Here is a 14,853-nt window from a genome sequence, read left to right as displayed (position 1 = left end):
TTGGAAAGACACCCTAGTGCTCTGGGCTTGGTTTTACTCAACGCCTGCTGCAAGTGGACGCAGAGTCACGGGCCACGGCGCCCCCGCACCCAGGGGCCTTCAAAAGTATGGGCAAGCGGGCACTGCCCATCCGACAGCTCTCCTCCCTGCAATCCCACCCAAGCCCCCACACCTGGTCCGGAGCCCTGCGGTGGGGGCGGTGGGGGCAGCAGGGGCCGGTCGGGCAGCAGTTCGTCATCCGAGGTGGCGATGGTCTTGATGGCGTTGTGGTAGAGTGGGGTGGAGCTGGGCATGGCGTACTTGGACATCTGGGACATCATCAGGGAAAGGGGGTTCTGTGAAGGCGCGGGGTCCGGGGAGGAAGTGAATGGCAGGCTGGGGTTCATGAGACCACTGGGAGGGTTGGCAGGGGGTGCGGAGGAGTTGCTCCGGGGGCCGCCCGGCGGGAGAGCACCTATGGGAGCAGGGAGACAGAAAGACAGCAGGGTGACTGGGAGGGCTGGAGAGGGGTCAGAAAGAGGTTCGCTCCCCCAATCTCTACCTGACCCTTCTAGGCAGGCACACCTCTTTTCAGATGTCATACTGAACAAAGGCCTCCCTCTACTTCAAGCAATTCCTGCAACCTCAGGGCCATGGGCAGCGGGGAGATCCCCAGCATGACCTCCCCCCCAAAAATGCCTGCTTGATGAGTGTGGTGCTCTATGAGAAAGCCCACGCACCACTGCCAGCTTCTGCAGAGCTGCCCACCTCCAGGCCCAGGGACAGATGCTTTAACTCACCCTCCCACCCCGGCAGGCCAGCTCGCCCGGAATCACCTGCTGCCTCAGAGCCCTGCGCCAGCTCGCCCGGCCCAGTGGACTCACCCTGTTCCATGTTGCCCAAGGGGGTGGAAGAGTTCATGCTGAGAGGCGGCTGCTTGTTCTGAGCCACCCCAGGGCTGGGCATGGCTGTCTTGGGCGAGGCAACCCAGCCCGGAGAAGGCACCGCCATAGATGGGGACTTGAGCCTGCTGGGCGAACCAGAGGGCGAACGGACGCTGAGGGAGGAGCTGAGGACCTGGGGTGATTTGAGAGGTCCCGGCGGGTTGGCAGAAGGCAAGGGTACCATCTGTGAGGGCGTCTGGGGTGACTTGAGGTTGGCGGACGGTGAGGTGACCAGGGGCGAATGCACCTGGCTCAGGGTGGGGGACTTCAGGTGCCCCATGCCCGGCGAGCCCATCTGGTTAATACTGATGGTGAGGTCTGACGGCCGCCGACCCAGCCCCCGGTTCGGGGCTGAATGCATGGACCCGGGAGGAGGGTTGGATGCCGGGGGCAGAGGCATGTGGCTGAGCCGGGTGGTACCCACGTTGCCCAGGGGCAGTGAGCTCTGCTCCGGGCTGAACATGTCCTGGGCACTGCCCATGTCCTGGGGCATGCCTTGGTAGGGTCCCTGGGCCCCGGAGAATCCCTGCTGGCCCTGGCTGGGGAACTGCGCGGGCATGAGCATCTTCTGCGGGCCTCCCATCATGCCGCTGCCGTTCTGGGCCCGAACCCGGGCCATGTCTTCGGGGCCGAGACCCTGGGGCCCCAGGATGTCAGCGGGGCCGCGCATCTTCTGCGACATCAGCATCTGCTGCTGCGGGGTCATCTGCACGTTCAGGTTCATGTTCATGTTCATGTTCACGTTCATGTTCATGTTGAGGTTGCCCGGCCCCATGGGCGCGTCCACCTCCCTCAAGCCAGACTGCCCCATGGGGGGGCTCAGGAGGCCCCGGCCCCCCCCAAACTCCATGCCCATGGGCGCCCCCGCCAGGCCCTCACCCCCGGTCATCTGCCCCGGAAACATGGCCGGGTCCATCTGCCGGTGTGCGTGCATCATCCGCTCCATCTCCACGCCCTGCCCCATGCCACCGCCGGCCATGCCCAGGGGCCGCTGCGCGCCCATCGTCCGCTTCTCCAGCAGCTGGTGCCGCAGCAGCTCCTCACGGACCCGGGGCGCCATGAACCTCTCCGCCTCACCCTGCCCGCCTGGGTAGGGCACGGCTGTCTGGGCAAAGTTGCTGGGCCCCCCCATGGGGGGCAGGTCTTCGGTCCAGCCCATGCCCGGCCTCACGGGCCTCTGCATGGCGTTCATGGGGACTTCCATGGGCAGACTCTGCATGCCCCCAAACCCAGGCACCCGCTGCATCTGGGCTCCCGGAAAGCGGGGGCCAGGGAAGGGGGGGCCCCCCCGCAGCTGCATGGGGTCTTGAACGTCCATGGGTCCCCGCAGTTGGGTGCCCACTCCAGGCGGCCACTGCTCTCCAGGCTTGCTGTGGTAGGGTGGTGGCGGCCCCCTCACCATCACGCCACCCATGCCCATCACGTCCTGCAGAGGGCGGCCCCCGTGCAGCCCCATCTGTTCCTCCTTCCGCCGCTTCTCCTCGTAGTACTCCTCCTGCAGCTTGCGCCAGGCCACCTGCTCAGGCGTCAGGCTGTCCTGGCCCAGCCTCTGCATCATCATGTTCATCTGCTGCCCCATGTCCCCACCCGGGGGGTGCCCGGGCACTTCATGCTCCAGTGGGGGTGCCCCCAGGCTCTGAGTCTGCGAAATCATGGACTGCAAGGGCTCCTCATACTTCTTCAGCCCGCTGGGCGGGGCTGGGGGTGGCTGCTGGGGGGCGGGAGGGGGCTGTGCTGGAGGCACCCCCTCACCAGCACCTCCCAGGGGCCCCTTGAGGAAGGGCTCTGTCTCCCCACTGCGCAGCAACAGCCGCTCGATGTCTCGCAGGGTCTGCAGGGATCGCTCTCGATGCTCCAGCTGCTCTTTGGACAGGCCCTCGGAGCCCACCAGGCTGCGCTGCCCGTTTCCTGTGGGAGTGGTCTCCCCCAGCAGGGCAGGCCCAGGGGCACCGCCGGGGTCTCCTCCAGGAGGCAGAGGGGTGTTGGTGGTGGCAGCTGTGGGTGTGTTAGGGTGGGTGCCCCCGGTGCCACCGCCTGTGCTGGCAGCCCCCACCGAGTTGGGCGTCAGGTCCTGACTGGTGTCCTCAGGGGGCACCTCCGGGGGCAGGGCTGGGGGGGCGCTGCCAGGGGGTGGCGGTGGTGGCGGTGGCAATGGAGGCGGCTGGGACTGCGGCGTGCCTGCTCCGGACGTACTGAGGGGTAGTGGTTCAGGAGTGGGTGGCACCTTGGGGGCCTGTGGGAGGATGAAGGTGGAGAGTTAGACAGGTAAGAGGAGGCACCAGCCAATCCCGCTGTCCATGGAGACGCCACGCTCACCTGGTCGAGCTTGGCCCGAGGCACATTCTGCTGGTGGTAGGTGAGGATGGAGTCCGCCCGGCCTTGGAGCACCGCCTCAGCGGCCCTGCACCGGAGAGCCGGCCATGGGGGCTCAGAGGGGTAGGCGGGAAGGAGTCCCCACCCTCACCCCAGTGACCCAACCCAACTCAGCTCCTGGCAGGCTCTGACTCAGGTCCCCACGGCCGACGATTAGCACTCATTCCTGGAACCCCACAGGACCCCTAAAGGTGGGTAGACAGAGCAGACTTGGTCTTGAGGCACTTACGTGTTGGCCAGGTGGGTGGTGAAGACATACACGAACTGGGAAGGAGGCTTTCCGGGAACGCCCCCACCCCCAGCACCAGGGGCATCGGCTCGAAGGCCTGGTGGGGGGCCGTGCAGGGGGCCTGGCGTGCTGCTCTCGCTGAGGGGCAGTTGGGGGGCTTGGCCGGGACCCAGCTGTGGGGCCGCCATGGCTGGGTCTGCTACATTACAATCTGTAGGAGGAGAGAGGAGAGGAAAAGGGAAGTGAGCAGCCCAGATTTAGAAAGGAGAACCAGCTGGCATCCCCAGCTCCATCCCATCGCAAGGGCGCCCAGGGACGAAGAAGCCCGCTGCCTTCCAGCTCCTGCTCTCAGGGCCAGGCACTGCCACACGCGGTGTTCCTACCAATCTGGTTTGCACACTCACTTGCCCTGGACTAGTCTTTGACTAGGGTGGAAAGACTGGTGACTGTGCAGAGAGGAGGGAGAGGGAAGTGGCCCGAATGACAGACTCCTGGGTCCTGAACCTCCATTGGACACTTACATATGTGATTTTATTTAATCAACACATCCCTGGAAGGAATGGGTCATAAACTCCACTGTGCAAAGAAGACTCGCAGGGATGAAGTAATTCACCCAAGGACACACAGCTAGTTGGTGCAGGGTAAGATGTGAGCCCAGGGCAGGGGCTCTTAGCCCTCACGCTGTGTGTGTGTATGTGTGTGCCCGAGGGGAGAGGCAAAGAAATTGCCTCAATTGTTGCTCCAAATGATGAATGGCTTTTGATTCTAGCTACACCAGTAACTTACTTTGGCACCTTATAAACAAGACACTTTGTCCCTCTGAGCCTCAGTTTCTTCATCTGTAAAATGGAAGCTTTAAACCCCATCCAGCACAAGGGGCAGATCAAAGAAATACACTTTTAGGGTACGTTCAGAGATACCTAGCAGACTAAAGTGTTGGGAAAATTGAGAATTAAAGAGTGTTGGAGAAGGCTGCCATCCTGGGGTCCCTCCTGGATAGATGAGTCACCCTCAGCACCTAGGTTTTATTCCAAGGCCACAAATTTTACTCCAAATCCTAGTTTTAAAAATACCTGCTATTGGTCATCAGTGGGTCTAAGTAAATGGCAAGTCCCACTGTCAACCCAGGAAAAAACAAGCCGAAGTGCCTGGCTTACAAAGTAAGAGTACACTCAATTAATATAAAATGAAGACACCTCCCGTGACCCAAAACAGCAGCCAGCTTCCCACAGGCCCCATGTTAGGCTTCCCTCCTTGGATAAGCTCTCTCTCTCTGTCTCTCTGTCACAGTCCCATCCCATAATGGCCCTGCCCTGCCCTGGACACTGTCTCTTCCATCTCATACAGGAGAACAGAGATGAAACTTTGGGGACACTTAAGAACCGACCTCAATGTGTGAAGGGCTACCCTGGGGTAAAGAAAGGTGGACGCTAAGTACACAACAGGACAGAGGACAAGTTATAGGGAGGGAGGGAAGCAGCTCTTGTTCCAATACACAGCTTCCCAGTACAATCATAGCAACAATAAAAGCCAACACTGCTCTAAGCATGTTTTATCTATCAACTCATTTAACCCTCATGACAACTCTCTGGGGCCAGTATTGTCTTTACAGAAGGTGAAACTGAGGTCCTTCCCCAAATTTAACAAGTACTAAGTAGAGAAGCTGGGGTGTAAACCAAGGCGGTCTGACCAGAGCCTGTGCATCTCCATGAGAAATGCTTCAAGAATCCAACAGTAATACAAATAAAATAGTGGCAGCATTGGCTGGGGTGTTGGGTATGGGTCGCTAGCAATTTCTTCTTTGTACTTCCCTGCATCTTCCAACTTTCCTACAATGGTGCATTCTAAGGTTATAAAAAGTGGATCGGGGTGGGGTGGGAGGGGATCCTGGGAGGCAGTGACCACCCCATCTATCTCTGAAGGTTTCAGCCAGAGGTTTTAGACCACCCTATGGGGGAGGGGGGACTGGGACCCGACACCCTTTAAAGTCCCAGCCTGTGTATCACCTTGTGCCAGAGACACAGCCTCTCGATTACTTATCCACTCCTTCTACACCCATCTGCTCAGCCTGTCTCTTCCTAACAGGTATCTAAAAGCAACCCCCTCACAGGATTAACTAAAACAAACTAGGAAAATGGCCAGCATATTTTCTTTCTTCCTTCATTCTACGGTCCCTGCCCTGAAGTAGTTCACAATTTAACATTCTCTGGCTAGTTTCATATGCATTGTGGGGTCCCCAAGGCAGGGGTTGTCATTGTTGTCCCCCAGACCTGTGAAAGACCCAAATCTACATACACTGGGTCCATAAATGAACAAGCAGCGTGGGCATCCATACACACCCACTCCTCATCACCCTGGTGGTGCACCCCAGCACTTTCCAGGAGTCAATTAGAGGTTAGGGAAGGGTGCCAGAGACACAGCCCAGTGTCAGCTCTAACCCAGGCTTAGCACAGCTTTACACAACGGAGCCAACTGTCCAGCTCTGGAGATGATGGCCCGTGCTGCCCTCCCCCCAGTGACCAGTAGGTGGCAGCAGAGGCCAGGAATTCAAGGATAGAGGGGTAGGTGGCAGCAGAGGCCAGGAATTCAAGGGTAGAGGTATAGGTGGATGGCCAGAAAAGGGGCCACCAGAGGTTCACCCCACCTCCAGAGAGAGGGGGTCACTGAGCACCTGGAAGATAAAGACTGAGCTGTCACAATGGAGGGAGGAATACAGTCCAAGCGCAGGGAAGAGAAAGAGCTGGGCTCCTGACTCTTGCCACCTCTTGCCCAGCTCTCTAAAGCTCTATATAAGGAGGCTGGGTAGCCACTCCCCGGGGCACTGAGGACCACAGCGTCCTGGCACCGATGAGCACTCACTGTGGGTGGCCCCGATGGGCTTGTCGTCCTCCTCGCTGTCGGGTCCCGAGCACCATTCGTCTCCGCTGTAGGGCTGCTTCCGCTCCAGCACGCAGCGCCGCTTACTCCGAGGTGCCACCTCTGCCCAGGCAGGACAGAAGGCAGGCAGGGCTCAGAATGAGTGCCCAGAGGCCCTGCCCACCACACCCAGGGGCCTGGGTACCCAGTCTGGGATGTCCCTTCCAGGCTCATTCGCTAAGATGCCCCTCCCCAGAGGGCACTGCCCAGGCCACAGTGGGCACTCTGCCAGCCCTCGGCCCCCACCACACCACCATTTGTTTCTGATTTTGCTCAAAGGCCTGGCTACCCGTCTCCCCTCCCCCCCACCCAGCACCAAGCAGCATAATCCCCAACCACAACTGGTTCTAATTAGGGCTGGGGGTGGGGAGGGGGAAGCCGCTGCTACTCTTCCAGGCCTGGTGCAGGCTCCCAAATGGCTCCCACACGCCCAGGATCCCAGGAGGCTCCCAGGAGGTGTGTGGGTCTGCTCCTCACCCCAAAGCACCCCCCTTTGGGGGCTCTGGTGGAAAGAAAGAGGACCATGAGACCAGAAGTCCCTCTGTCTCAGGCTCCATCACTCTGGGTGGTCCCCTCCCTGGGTGGCACCTAAGGCCCAGCAGTCTCCACCCCGGCCAACCCCAGCCTGGAAGAATGACCAGGCTTCTGGTTGGCCAGTGTGATGGGGGTGAGAAAGGATGGCCCTACATAAATGCTCGAGGGGAACAGGGGATAAGGATTAGGCAAGGGGGGCAGAAAGCTGGTTTCCCAGCAAGCTTGGGCCTTGAACTATGGCAGCTGCTGGGGGCCGCGAGGATCCAGAAATGGGAGGGTACCTTTGGCCTCTGAATCCAAGGATGGAGTCCCAGCCTCTCGCTGCTCTCCAGAGTCCACAGACACACTCCGCTCCCTCTTCACCTTGCCCTTGAGCGAGCTGAAAGGGGGGCCCCCTGCTTGGGGGTTCTTCAGACTTGAGTTGCTGGGTGAGATCTGGTTGGCCTTGGCCCCATGGTTCCCCGCCCCCACGCCCTTCGAGCCCAGGTTGCAGGTGGGTCCTTGGTTCACATTCTGGTGCTGGGATTGGGCCCCGCCATTCCCTGTCTTGCCATGATTGGTCAATTTATTTTCTGGGTGCATTGGCTTGGCTGGGGCAGGGGGGCAGTGGCCGCGAGGGGAGAGCGGCGGGCTCCCTGGAGCTTCTCTCCTCCTGGGGTGGGGTAACCTGGGAGAAGGTGGGAGAGATGTGAAAAAGTTAATCTTGCAAGGGGCTAGGTATCTCTGGATTCTAATTACCCCATCCTGCCTTGCCTAATGAGAGGGGGAGTTGAGTGGCATCTCAAGGCCACCAGCTATTCCACCTCCCTCAGACAGGGGCTAGTGCCTGTGCCCTTATCCACCTTGGGAAGTGGAGATGGGGCAATCCTACACACACAAATTCAAATGAACACCGGGGCCTTGAGTTGGCAAAACCTCACCAGCACCACCACTAGCTCCAATGTCTATCAGACTGCAAATTTCCATGGCAATCCATCTCCATTAGCACCCGACCCAAACTTAAGCATCCTCTCTTCTAGGGTTTGAGGTCTCCAGACTCCTCCCAAGGTCCCAGACCTAATTAATCCCAAACCTCAACTCATTCCCACATGTCCCAACACCAGCAGGGAAGGGCCATGGGGCGTGAGGGTCACTGCTTAAACCCCAGCCCCATTCCTTTGGGGAGGCAGGGAAGATGCACACGCAAGAGTGGTACCCACTCTTCCAGACAGTTCCCCAGAGTGGGAGGGGAGGGCCTGAGGTGGGTCGGGCGGCAGGCCCGGCAGGCCGGTAGGAGCAGAGGGGGGAGGGGGAGGGGGGATAGTGTGTGTGTCAAGCAGACTGGAGTGCAGCTCAAAGCCAAGGATTCCTGCAGCCTAGGCTGTGGGCCCTTTAAGCTCCAGCCCGCTCCCCCTGCTGCCTCCCCCTCCCCGGAGACCTATTAATAGCCGCTGGAAAGATCACATCACGGGAGAGGATATTTATCCCCCCTCATTCCACACCAGCTCAGATTTATTTCAGCTCTGCTGTCCTGCTGCTGCCGCCTGGCCCTGTCTGCTGGCTTCTCCAGGGGAGGGGGAGGGAGGCAGGCACCGCCCCCACTCCGGCTCCCACCCTCACCGGCGGACCGACAGTGGGGTGGGCAGGGGTCTGCTCGGTTTTATGGAGGGAAGCGCTGGAGGGGACTAGCAGCAGCAGACATAGCTGGTTGCCAGTCCCCTCCACCCACTGGGCCGGGGCAGGAAGGCTGGCTGTCGGCTCCTGTCTCCCAGCAGGCCTCCCCATTCCGACTGCCCTTGCCCTTCAGACCACTGGAGGCCTGGAAGTGCCCAGAGGGGCTCACTCTCCAAGGACCCCACTGGGCCCTTCCCTTCCCCTCACGCCACACACACATCCCGCCCTCCACGACACCCACACACCTTGTCTTGTTAGCCAGGATCCTCATGGCTCCCACACACAGTGGGGCTACGGCCCCGGTGCGTGCCCAGGGCCCAGCCAGGTACTCGGTACTGAAGCACGGACTGCAGCAACAAGCCCCAAAGAGAAAACTTGTAACTTGGGGAGGGGGTGGGGGAAGGGGAAGGGAGAAGGGAGGACCCAACAGCCCTGGGACTGGGGAACTGGAGGGGTAGGATGGAGCTGGAAGGGGAGGACTGCTAGGCGGGGGTGTCTCAACCCCAGAGGCTAGTCTCAGCCCTGGTCCTCCCACGCCTTACCCTCAGGGAGCCTGCAGTCTCTAGCAATCGCCCCAGGCTGCAGAGGCAGACTTCACTAAAAGGACAGGTTGTAAAGGTGGCCGCTGCGGGCCGTGAAGTCTGCTCTGGCCCCCTGAGGGGCTCCCAATCGCTGGCACGCCCCTCGCCCAGGGTGGGGAACCCCTCGCGCCCCGCCCCCCAGCGCGGCGCCCTGCCCTAAGGCACCCCAGCCGTTGAAGGGGCCGGGGGTGGGGGCCATGCCCCGCCCCGCCCCCAGCTTCAGGCCTAGCCCGTGCCCATCCCAGCAGGCCCGGGAGGGCAGCGGGAGGCCTGGCGGGGCCCCGGGGCTGCAGCTGGGCCCTTCTGGAGACCAGTAACGCTGGCTCAGATTCCTCCCCGACCGCAAGAATGCAGGAGCCTCCCCTCCCCCCGCCCCTGCACCCCCACCCGCCCCCTTCGGCAGAGCCCGAGCGAGCGGAGAGGCCGGGAGAGCGAGCGGGAGAGCCAGCGAGCGAGCCGGGGGAGGGGGGGCGGGAGGCTGACAAGACTGCAGCGTGATCCTCCAGGCCCCACGCACGCGCGCGCGCCCGGACAGACCCCTACGGACACGTCCGGAAAGCGGGCCGTGCGGGGGCGCGCGCCGTGGCGGGGCCGGAGACGCAGCCTGGCCCCTGGGCCCAGCCAGGCAGGGGCTCAGATGCCGACAAACACCCGAACTCTGACTCATACCCACTCACGGCTCACATGTGGACAGGGAGACAAAGCCACGCGCACGGGGCCCAGGAAACCAGACGCGTGCTCAGGCCCAACGCGCCGAGATTTGCTGGAGGGCAGGCGAGGCAAGCACCGGCCAAAGTGAGAGCGACCGAAGCAGTCTGGGGCACACGCAGACAGGGAGGCTGCCAGAGGGTAGAGAGGGAGCTCGCCGACTCATTGAATAGATGAAAAGACTGAGGCTGGGCCCCAAGGGAGCTAGAGAAAGTTGAGCCTGATAGTGACAAAGAAACACACACGGGGCCATAGATACACCAACAAACACTTACACCAACCCAAGCCTCACCCAGCCGCCTCGGCACTACCCCTCCCCTCCAACAGATCCCGGTGAGGGCTGGGGGAGGGGAAGCATCTGGGGCCCAGTGGCCATTTGGAGCTTTGTGCACAGACAGGCCCAGCTAGCTGTCCTGGTGCTCCCGGCTGGGAGGCTGGAAGCTGGAGGCTGGGCCTCCCCGCTGAGGAGCCCCACCCGTCACCCTGTGGGAGTCTAACCCTAACTTAGCCCCCGGGGCACATTAGCTGTCCCTGCAGAGCTAGGGCTAGGTCTCTGGGGAGGAGGCTCCTCAGGGGAAGGTTCCAAAGTCCAGGGCTTGGCTGGGAAGCAGCCTGTCTGTCCCCTCCCCCACTCCCAGCCTCTGATGCCCCCCCACCCCAGGCTGGAAGGCCCTTAGGAAAGAGCTGAGGCACCCGGGCTTAGGGCAGGCCTATGCTGACCACTCAGGTGCTGTGTCAAAGGGCCTTCGAACTCACGCTGGTCCTCAGAACTACCCCAAGAGGTATCATTATCCCCATTTCAAGAGGAAACTTGGGTCTGGGAAAAGGAAGGGATCTGTCCCCTGGGTCTAGGAAGTTAGTATCAGGACCCCCAGTCCAGAGCTCTTTTCCCTACACTGGAGTGGCCCCTCCAGGCATCTTTGCCTATACCTGATAGGTGGGTTTTCTGCATTCCAGCCGCTATGCCCCCATTGGTGGGGGGACAGGGCAAGGGCCACCGGTTACCTCATAGGTTCACAGCCTGTAATAATTTGGGGAGGGGCAGTTAGAAAATGAGTCTTCCCTGTGACCCCAGTCAGATCAAGGCCCCTCCCCAGAAGAAGCTCGGGAGCCACCCTCCCGTCTGGGATTCTGCCCCCTTGCCCCCACCCAGACGCAGGGCGAGCTGAGTCAAGCATGGATGAGTCAGACCTTTCCCATCTCAACCCCCACCCCCTCCAGGAGCCTGTCCCGACTCCCAGAGACCCTTTCTCCTCTACTCACTCACCATCCCAGAAGAGCCGTGGAATGCATGGGAGGCAGGAGGGCTGATTCCTGCCAGTGCAGTTTTTAAACAATGAGTGAAGGGGCCCTCCCCACACTAAGCCAGGAGCCCCTGGGATGGGTGAGAGGAAGAAGATGGGGCACTGGGAACCCAGCACTGTGGCTTCCTCTTCGGGAGTGGAGTGGGGAGGGGTGACGTGCTCACTGACTGGGAGCAGGTGCGAGTCACCTGAGGGAAAGGCCAGGAGCAAACCCAAGAGAAACAGAGCCTGGAGGCTGCTGAGGTAAAGAGCCTGAGATCTTTTGTCCTCCCCTGTAACTGGGGGAGGAGGAGCAGCCCAAGTGTCTGACCCTGGTTGGGGGAGGGAGACAAGGAAGGCTTGGCTGCCCAGAGCCCAGTGGTCTGACCTACGACCTGCGGGCATACAGGCACCCAGTGGCAGCCTGCCTGTTCCCAGCTGCCCCCACATTGGGAGCCTCTGTCTGGCCCAGCAGTCTCATTGTCTCGCTCAGAGCCACCCTAAGAGGCAGTGAGAAAATGGTTTGCAGGACCCCTGCTCCCACATACATACGGTGGGCAGACAACTCTAAGAGGAAAATGTGCTGCATTTGGGGGTTGGTGTAAGCCAGGGTCTTGCTAGGAGCAGCAGGAGGGGGGACCCTCGGCCTCTGACTCAGGAAGACCCAGCCCCCAGAACAGCAAGGTCCCAAGTCCCATTTTCCCTGGATATCAGGACTCCTTGGTCCCCAGAAGCTCTCCTCTGCCACCCAGGTCACTTCTTCTTCCTGGATCCATGGCCCAGGGGGAAACCTGCTCAGGGACCAGGTATTGCTCTGGGACCCCCTATGTGGGGACTTCCAGACTTAGGGGGCCTTCCCCTTGCCCTGGTTCTAGAAGTTCTGCCCACTTCCCTGCACCCCCTGCCAAAGGAGACCATGCAAATCAGCATTTTTGCTTGGGAGGTTTTGCCTGGGAGTTTCCAGCCCGGCCCCACCTGCACTCCCAGGGCAATGTCAGGCAACCCCAACCCTGCAGGGCCATGGAAACTCCTGATCTCAGACCTTTCCAGTTTGGGATCTTTGTACAGGGTACTTCTGGGGAATTCTGACCAGTCTGGTGCCTTCTGGAGCCTATGAGGACAAGTGGCATTGTCTGGACAGGCCTGAGGTCACCCAACTTCTCTTGGCTCCTCCAGCCAGTGCCCAGGGTGGCTGGGCACCCCAAAGGCTGCTGCCCAATCCCTGGCTGCTTCCTCCCACGGGGAGGTGGGGGTGGAGAGGGGGTGGGGGGCATAAGGAAACAAGACAGGGCAGGAAGCCCAGGCAGGCGGCGGGCACTCTGGGCCAGGCACAAACAGCCAACACAGGAAACCACAGCCCACCCCCGCCCACCCCACCCGCCCAAGGCCCTGGGAGAGAGGAGTGCCAAGAGTCTGGTACCCCAACAGGGGAAAGAGCCAGGGGTTAGCCCAGGGCGAAGGAGGAGTAAGAAGCCCTCCGCTCCAGTCCTTTCTCTGCCCCAGTCCTCTCTCTGCCCCAGACCCTACCTGGGGAGGGGGAGAGGAATAGAGGCTGGCAGGGATGCTGCTGCCTCTTTAAATCCACCGAAATCCTGAGCTAGGCCCAACCCAGCTCTGGTTTCACAGGAAGGAAAGGAACTCAAGAGCCAGTAGGGCAGGCGGTGGTGGCTGGAATTAGCCCCACCAGCCCAAATATATCTGGTCTCCACCCTCCACCCCACTGGCACTTCCTGCCCCCTGGCACCTGCACCAGGGTGGGGGTGGGATAGGGTCTAAGTGTTGGTCCCTACCCTGCATGAGAGACCCCAATCCGAGGAGGTACCCTATTGCTGGGTGCACGTGGGTAGAAAGTGACTTCCAAGCCTGGATTCTCAGAACAGGGAAGGTTGGGCAGTGGTAGCTACCCCTGAGCCCTCACCTGGCCTCTATCCTCCAAGGGGTTAATCTGCCCCCTGTTTGGAGGGGGGTGGGGAGGTGGCCCAGGAACCTCCTCCAAACTGCCTGGCTGCTGGGAACAATGGGGCCATTGTGGGAGGAGTGGGGTGCGGGCAGACTGCTGGCAGAGCCGGCTCACCACACGGCGGGCGGGACCTCACCCAGCACCTGCCGGCTCCGGCTCCGTGCTCTCCCCCAGGTACTGCCGGAGGCAGAGGCATCCTCCCAGCCCCCCCCCCCCCCCTCGCCTGCTTTCTCGAACTCTTGGCACTACAGTGCCTGGAGGGCCCTCGAGTCTGCCCACGTTGACATCCAGACTGCCGTGGCCGTAAAGGAAGGAGGGGCATACGGGGCCGGGCCAGGCTGAGGTGGGGGTGATGAGACAGGATGTATGCCTGTGATCCTCTTGCAGGGAAGACAGGAAGGCCAAATGTGGTTTCTGGTGTCAGTCCTGGCACCCTCAGGCAAGAAGGGCTTAGGGGATTGTGAGAGCAGTGACAGGCCGGGTCCCCTGCCTCCGGGCCTCCTTTCCTACACCCATTCCATAAACCTGCTCCCTGGGGTGTCCGGGTACCCACTGCATCCTCGACTCTGGGCCTGGATCCCTGGCAGGTAGGCAGACAGGTACCAATCACACCCCACCCTTCTGAGCTACGGGACCTCGTCCATCTCGTCCATCTCTTAGAAATTCTGTGTCTCACTTCCCTCCTCTGCAAAATGAGGATAATTTTACAGACAGAGATAACAGTGAAAGTATGGATAATTTTACAGAGAGAGATAATATTAGAAAAAGTATCTAGCAGAATGCCTAAGACAAACCCAGCCCTCCACAAACTACCACTGGCCATGATGCCTCCTTCTTTACCCTCTGCCATGGCACCCAAACACATGGGCATTGGGTAAAGGTGGGCACTGTCCCAATATTTGCCCTTTGAGTCTGTATCCAAGTGAACAGGGCCCAACAGCATCTTCCTGGTGGCAACAAGTAAAAAGACATGCTTTTCCTCTGTCTTCCTTGCAGAGACCAGTTCCCTCTGCTAGCAGTGCCCTGGGTATCACACTGCCAACCCAAATACCTTCAATCCCGGAGCGTGGGCCCAGAGAATGACTGTCTACTCTCTCAGTCACAGGACTATGTCTTGAAGCCCCACGAGGCAAGTGCAGAGGGATTCCCTTCCAACAGTGGCCTGCGTGCCCTCCTTTCATGGCCTTGGAGGCGGGGGCTCAGAAATTCTACCAGGCACCCCACACCCCGCCTGACCCTTGGCTGTCACCCTGCAGTGCTTTGGCTGCAAGTAAGTTGAACCTACTCTCTTGCCACAGACCTCTTTGAAGAGTGGGGTCTGAGAGGGGTGGAAGGGGAACTGGGCATGAAGTTCTGGAAAGTGGAGGTCCAAGAAGAAGACCTGGTCTTTACTCATCTAGAGAGGGCTGTACCTCTCGGGGTGGCTCCATAAGCCCCAAAAGGGTTAACAAGGCCCTAAAAATAACCTGCTCCCAGCAGGACCCGCTGATCGGAACCCTCCAGCCATCTGTTCCCATTTTCTTCTGTTCACATTGGAACATCTGAAACCAGCCCCAGAGCCCCAGCCCAAAAATAGCCCCAGCCTGCCCAAGGAACAGGCCCCAGGGGCTGGGCACAGGCAGCATGGCCAGCCCAGCAGTAAGGCATGGCCCAGGCCAGCTTGGAGTCCTCACCCCCAGGGCCACAGGAGGAG

At 60.5% G+C, this 14,853-nt stretch overlaps 1 protein-coding gene across 9 annotated transcripts in view; it reads right to left on the bottom strand.

Moving 5' to 3' along the window:
- The window catches only part of BCL9L (BCL9 like), a 28,041-nt gene that overhangs the window by 3,534 nt on the left and 9,654 nt on the right, over positions 1-14,853 (bottom strand). For 3 of the 9 annotated variants that reach the window (XM_077112712.1, XM_077112711.1, XM_077112715.1), the window contains 7 exons: positions 8,874-8,975; positions 7,257-7,642; positions 6,385-6,504; positions 3,526-3,736; positions 3,240-3,324; positions 864-3,156; positions 173-454 (listed from right to left, as the gene is read on the bottom strand). In XM_077112712.1, coding sequence (XP_076968827.1) covers positions 173-454; positions 864-3,156; positions 3,240-3,324; positions 3,526-3,736; positions 6,385-6,504; positions 7,257-7,642; positions 8,874-8,899 — 3,403 coding nt within the window. In that variant the 5' untranslated portion in view covers positions 8,900-8,975. Of the gene's footprint in view, positions 1-172; positions 455-863; positions 3,157-3,239; positions 3,325-3,525; positions 3,737-6,384; positions 6,505-7,256; positions 7,643-8,873; positions 8,976-9,170; positions 9,367-10,847; positions 10,939-11,184; positions 12,458-14,853 lie in introns of those variants that run through there. The other 6 variants (XM_077112719.1, XM_077112718.1, XM_077112720.1 and 3 more) reach the window with 4 other exon arrangements.

The sequence above is a fragment of the Tamandua tetradactyla genome, chromosome 8, assembly GCF_023851605.1.
Source record: "Tamandua tetradactyla isolate mTamTet1 chromosome 8, mTamTet1.pri, whole genome shotgun sequence".
In the NCBI taxonomy this organism is placed as follows: domain Eukaryota; kingdom Metazoa; phylum Chordata; class Mammalia; order Pilosa; family Myrmecophagidae; genus Tamandua; species Tamandua tetradactyla.
This window is presented reverse-complemented; position numbering and strand designations above follow the sequence as displayed.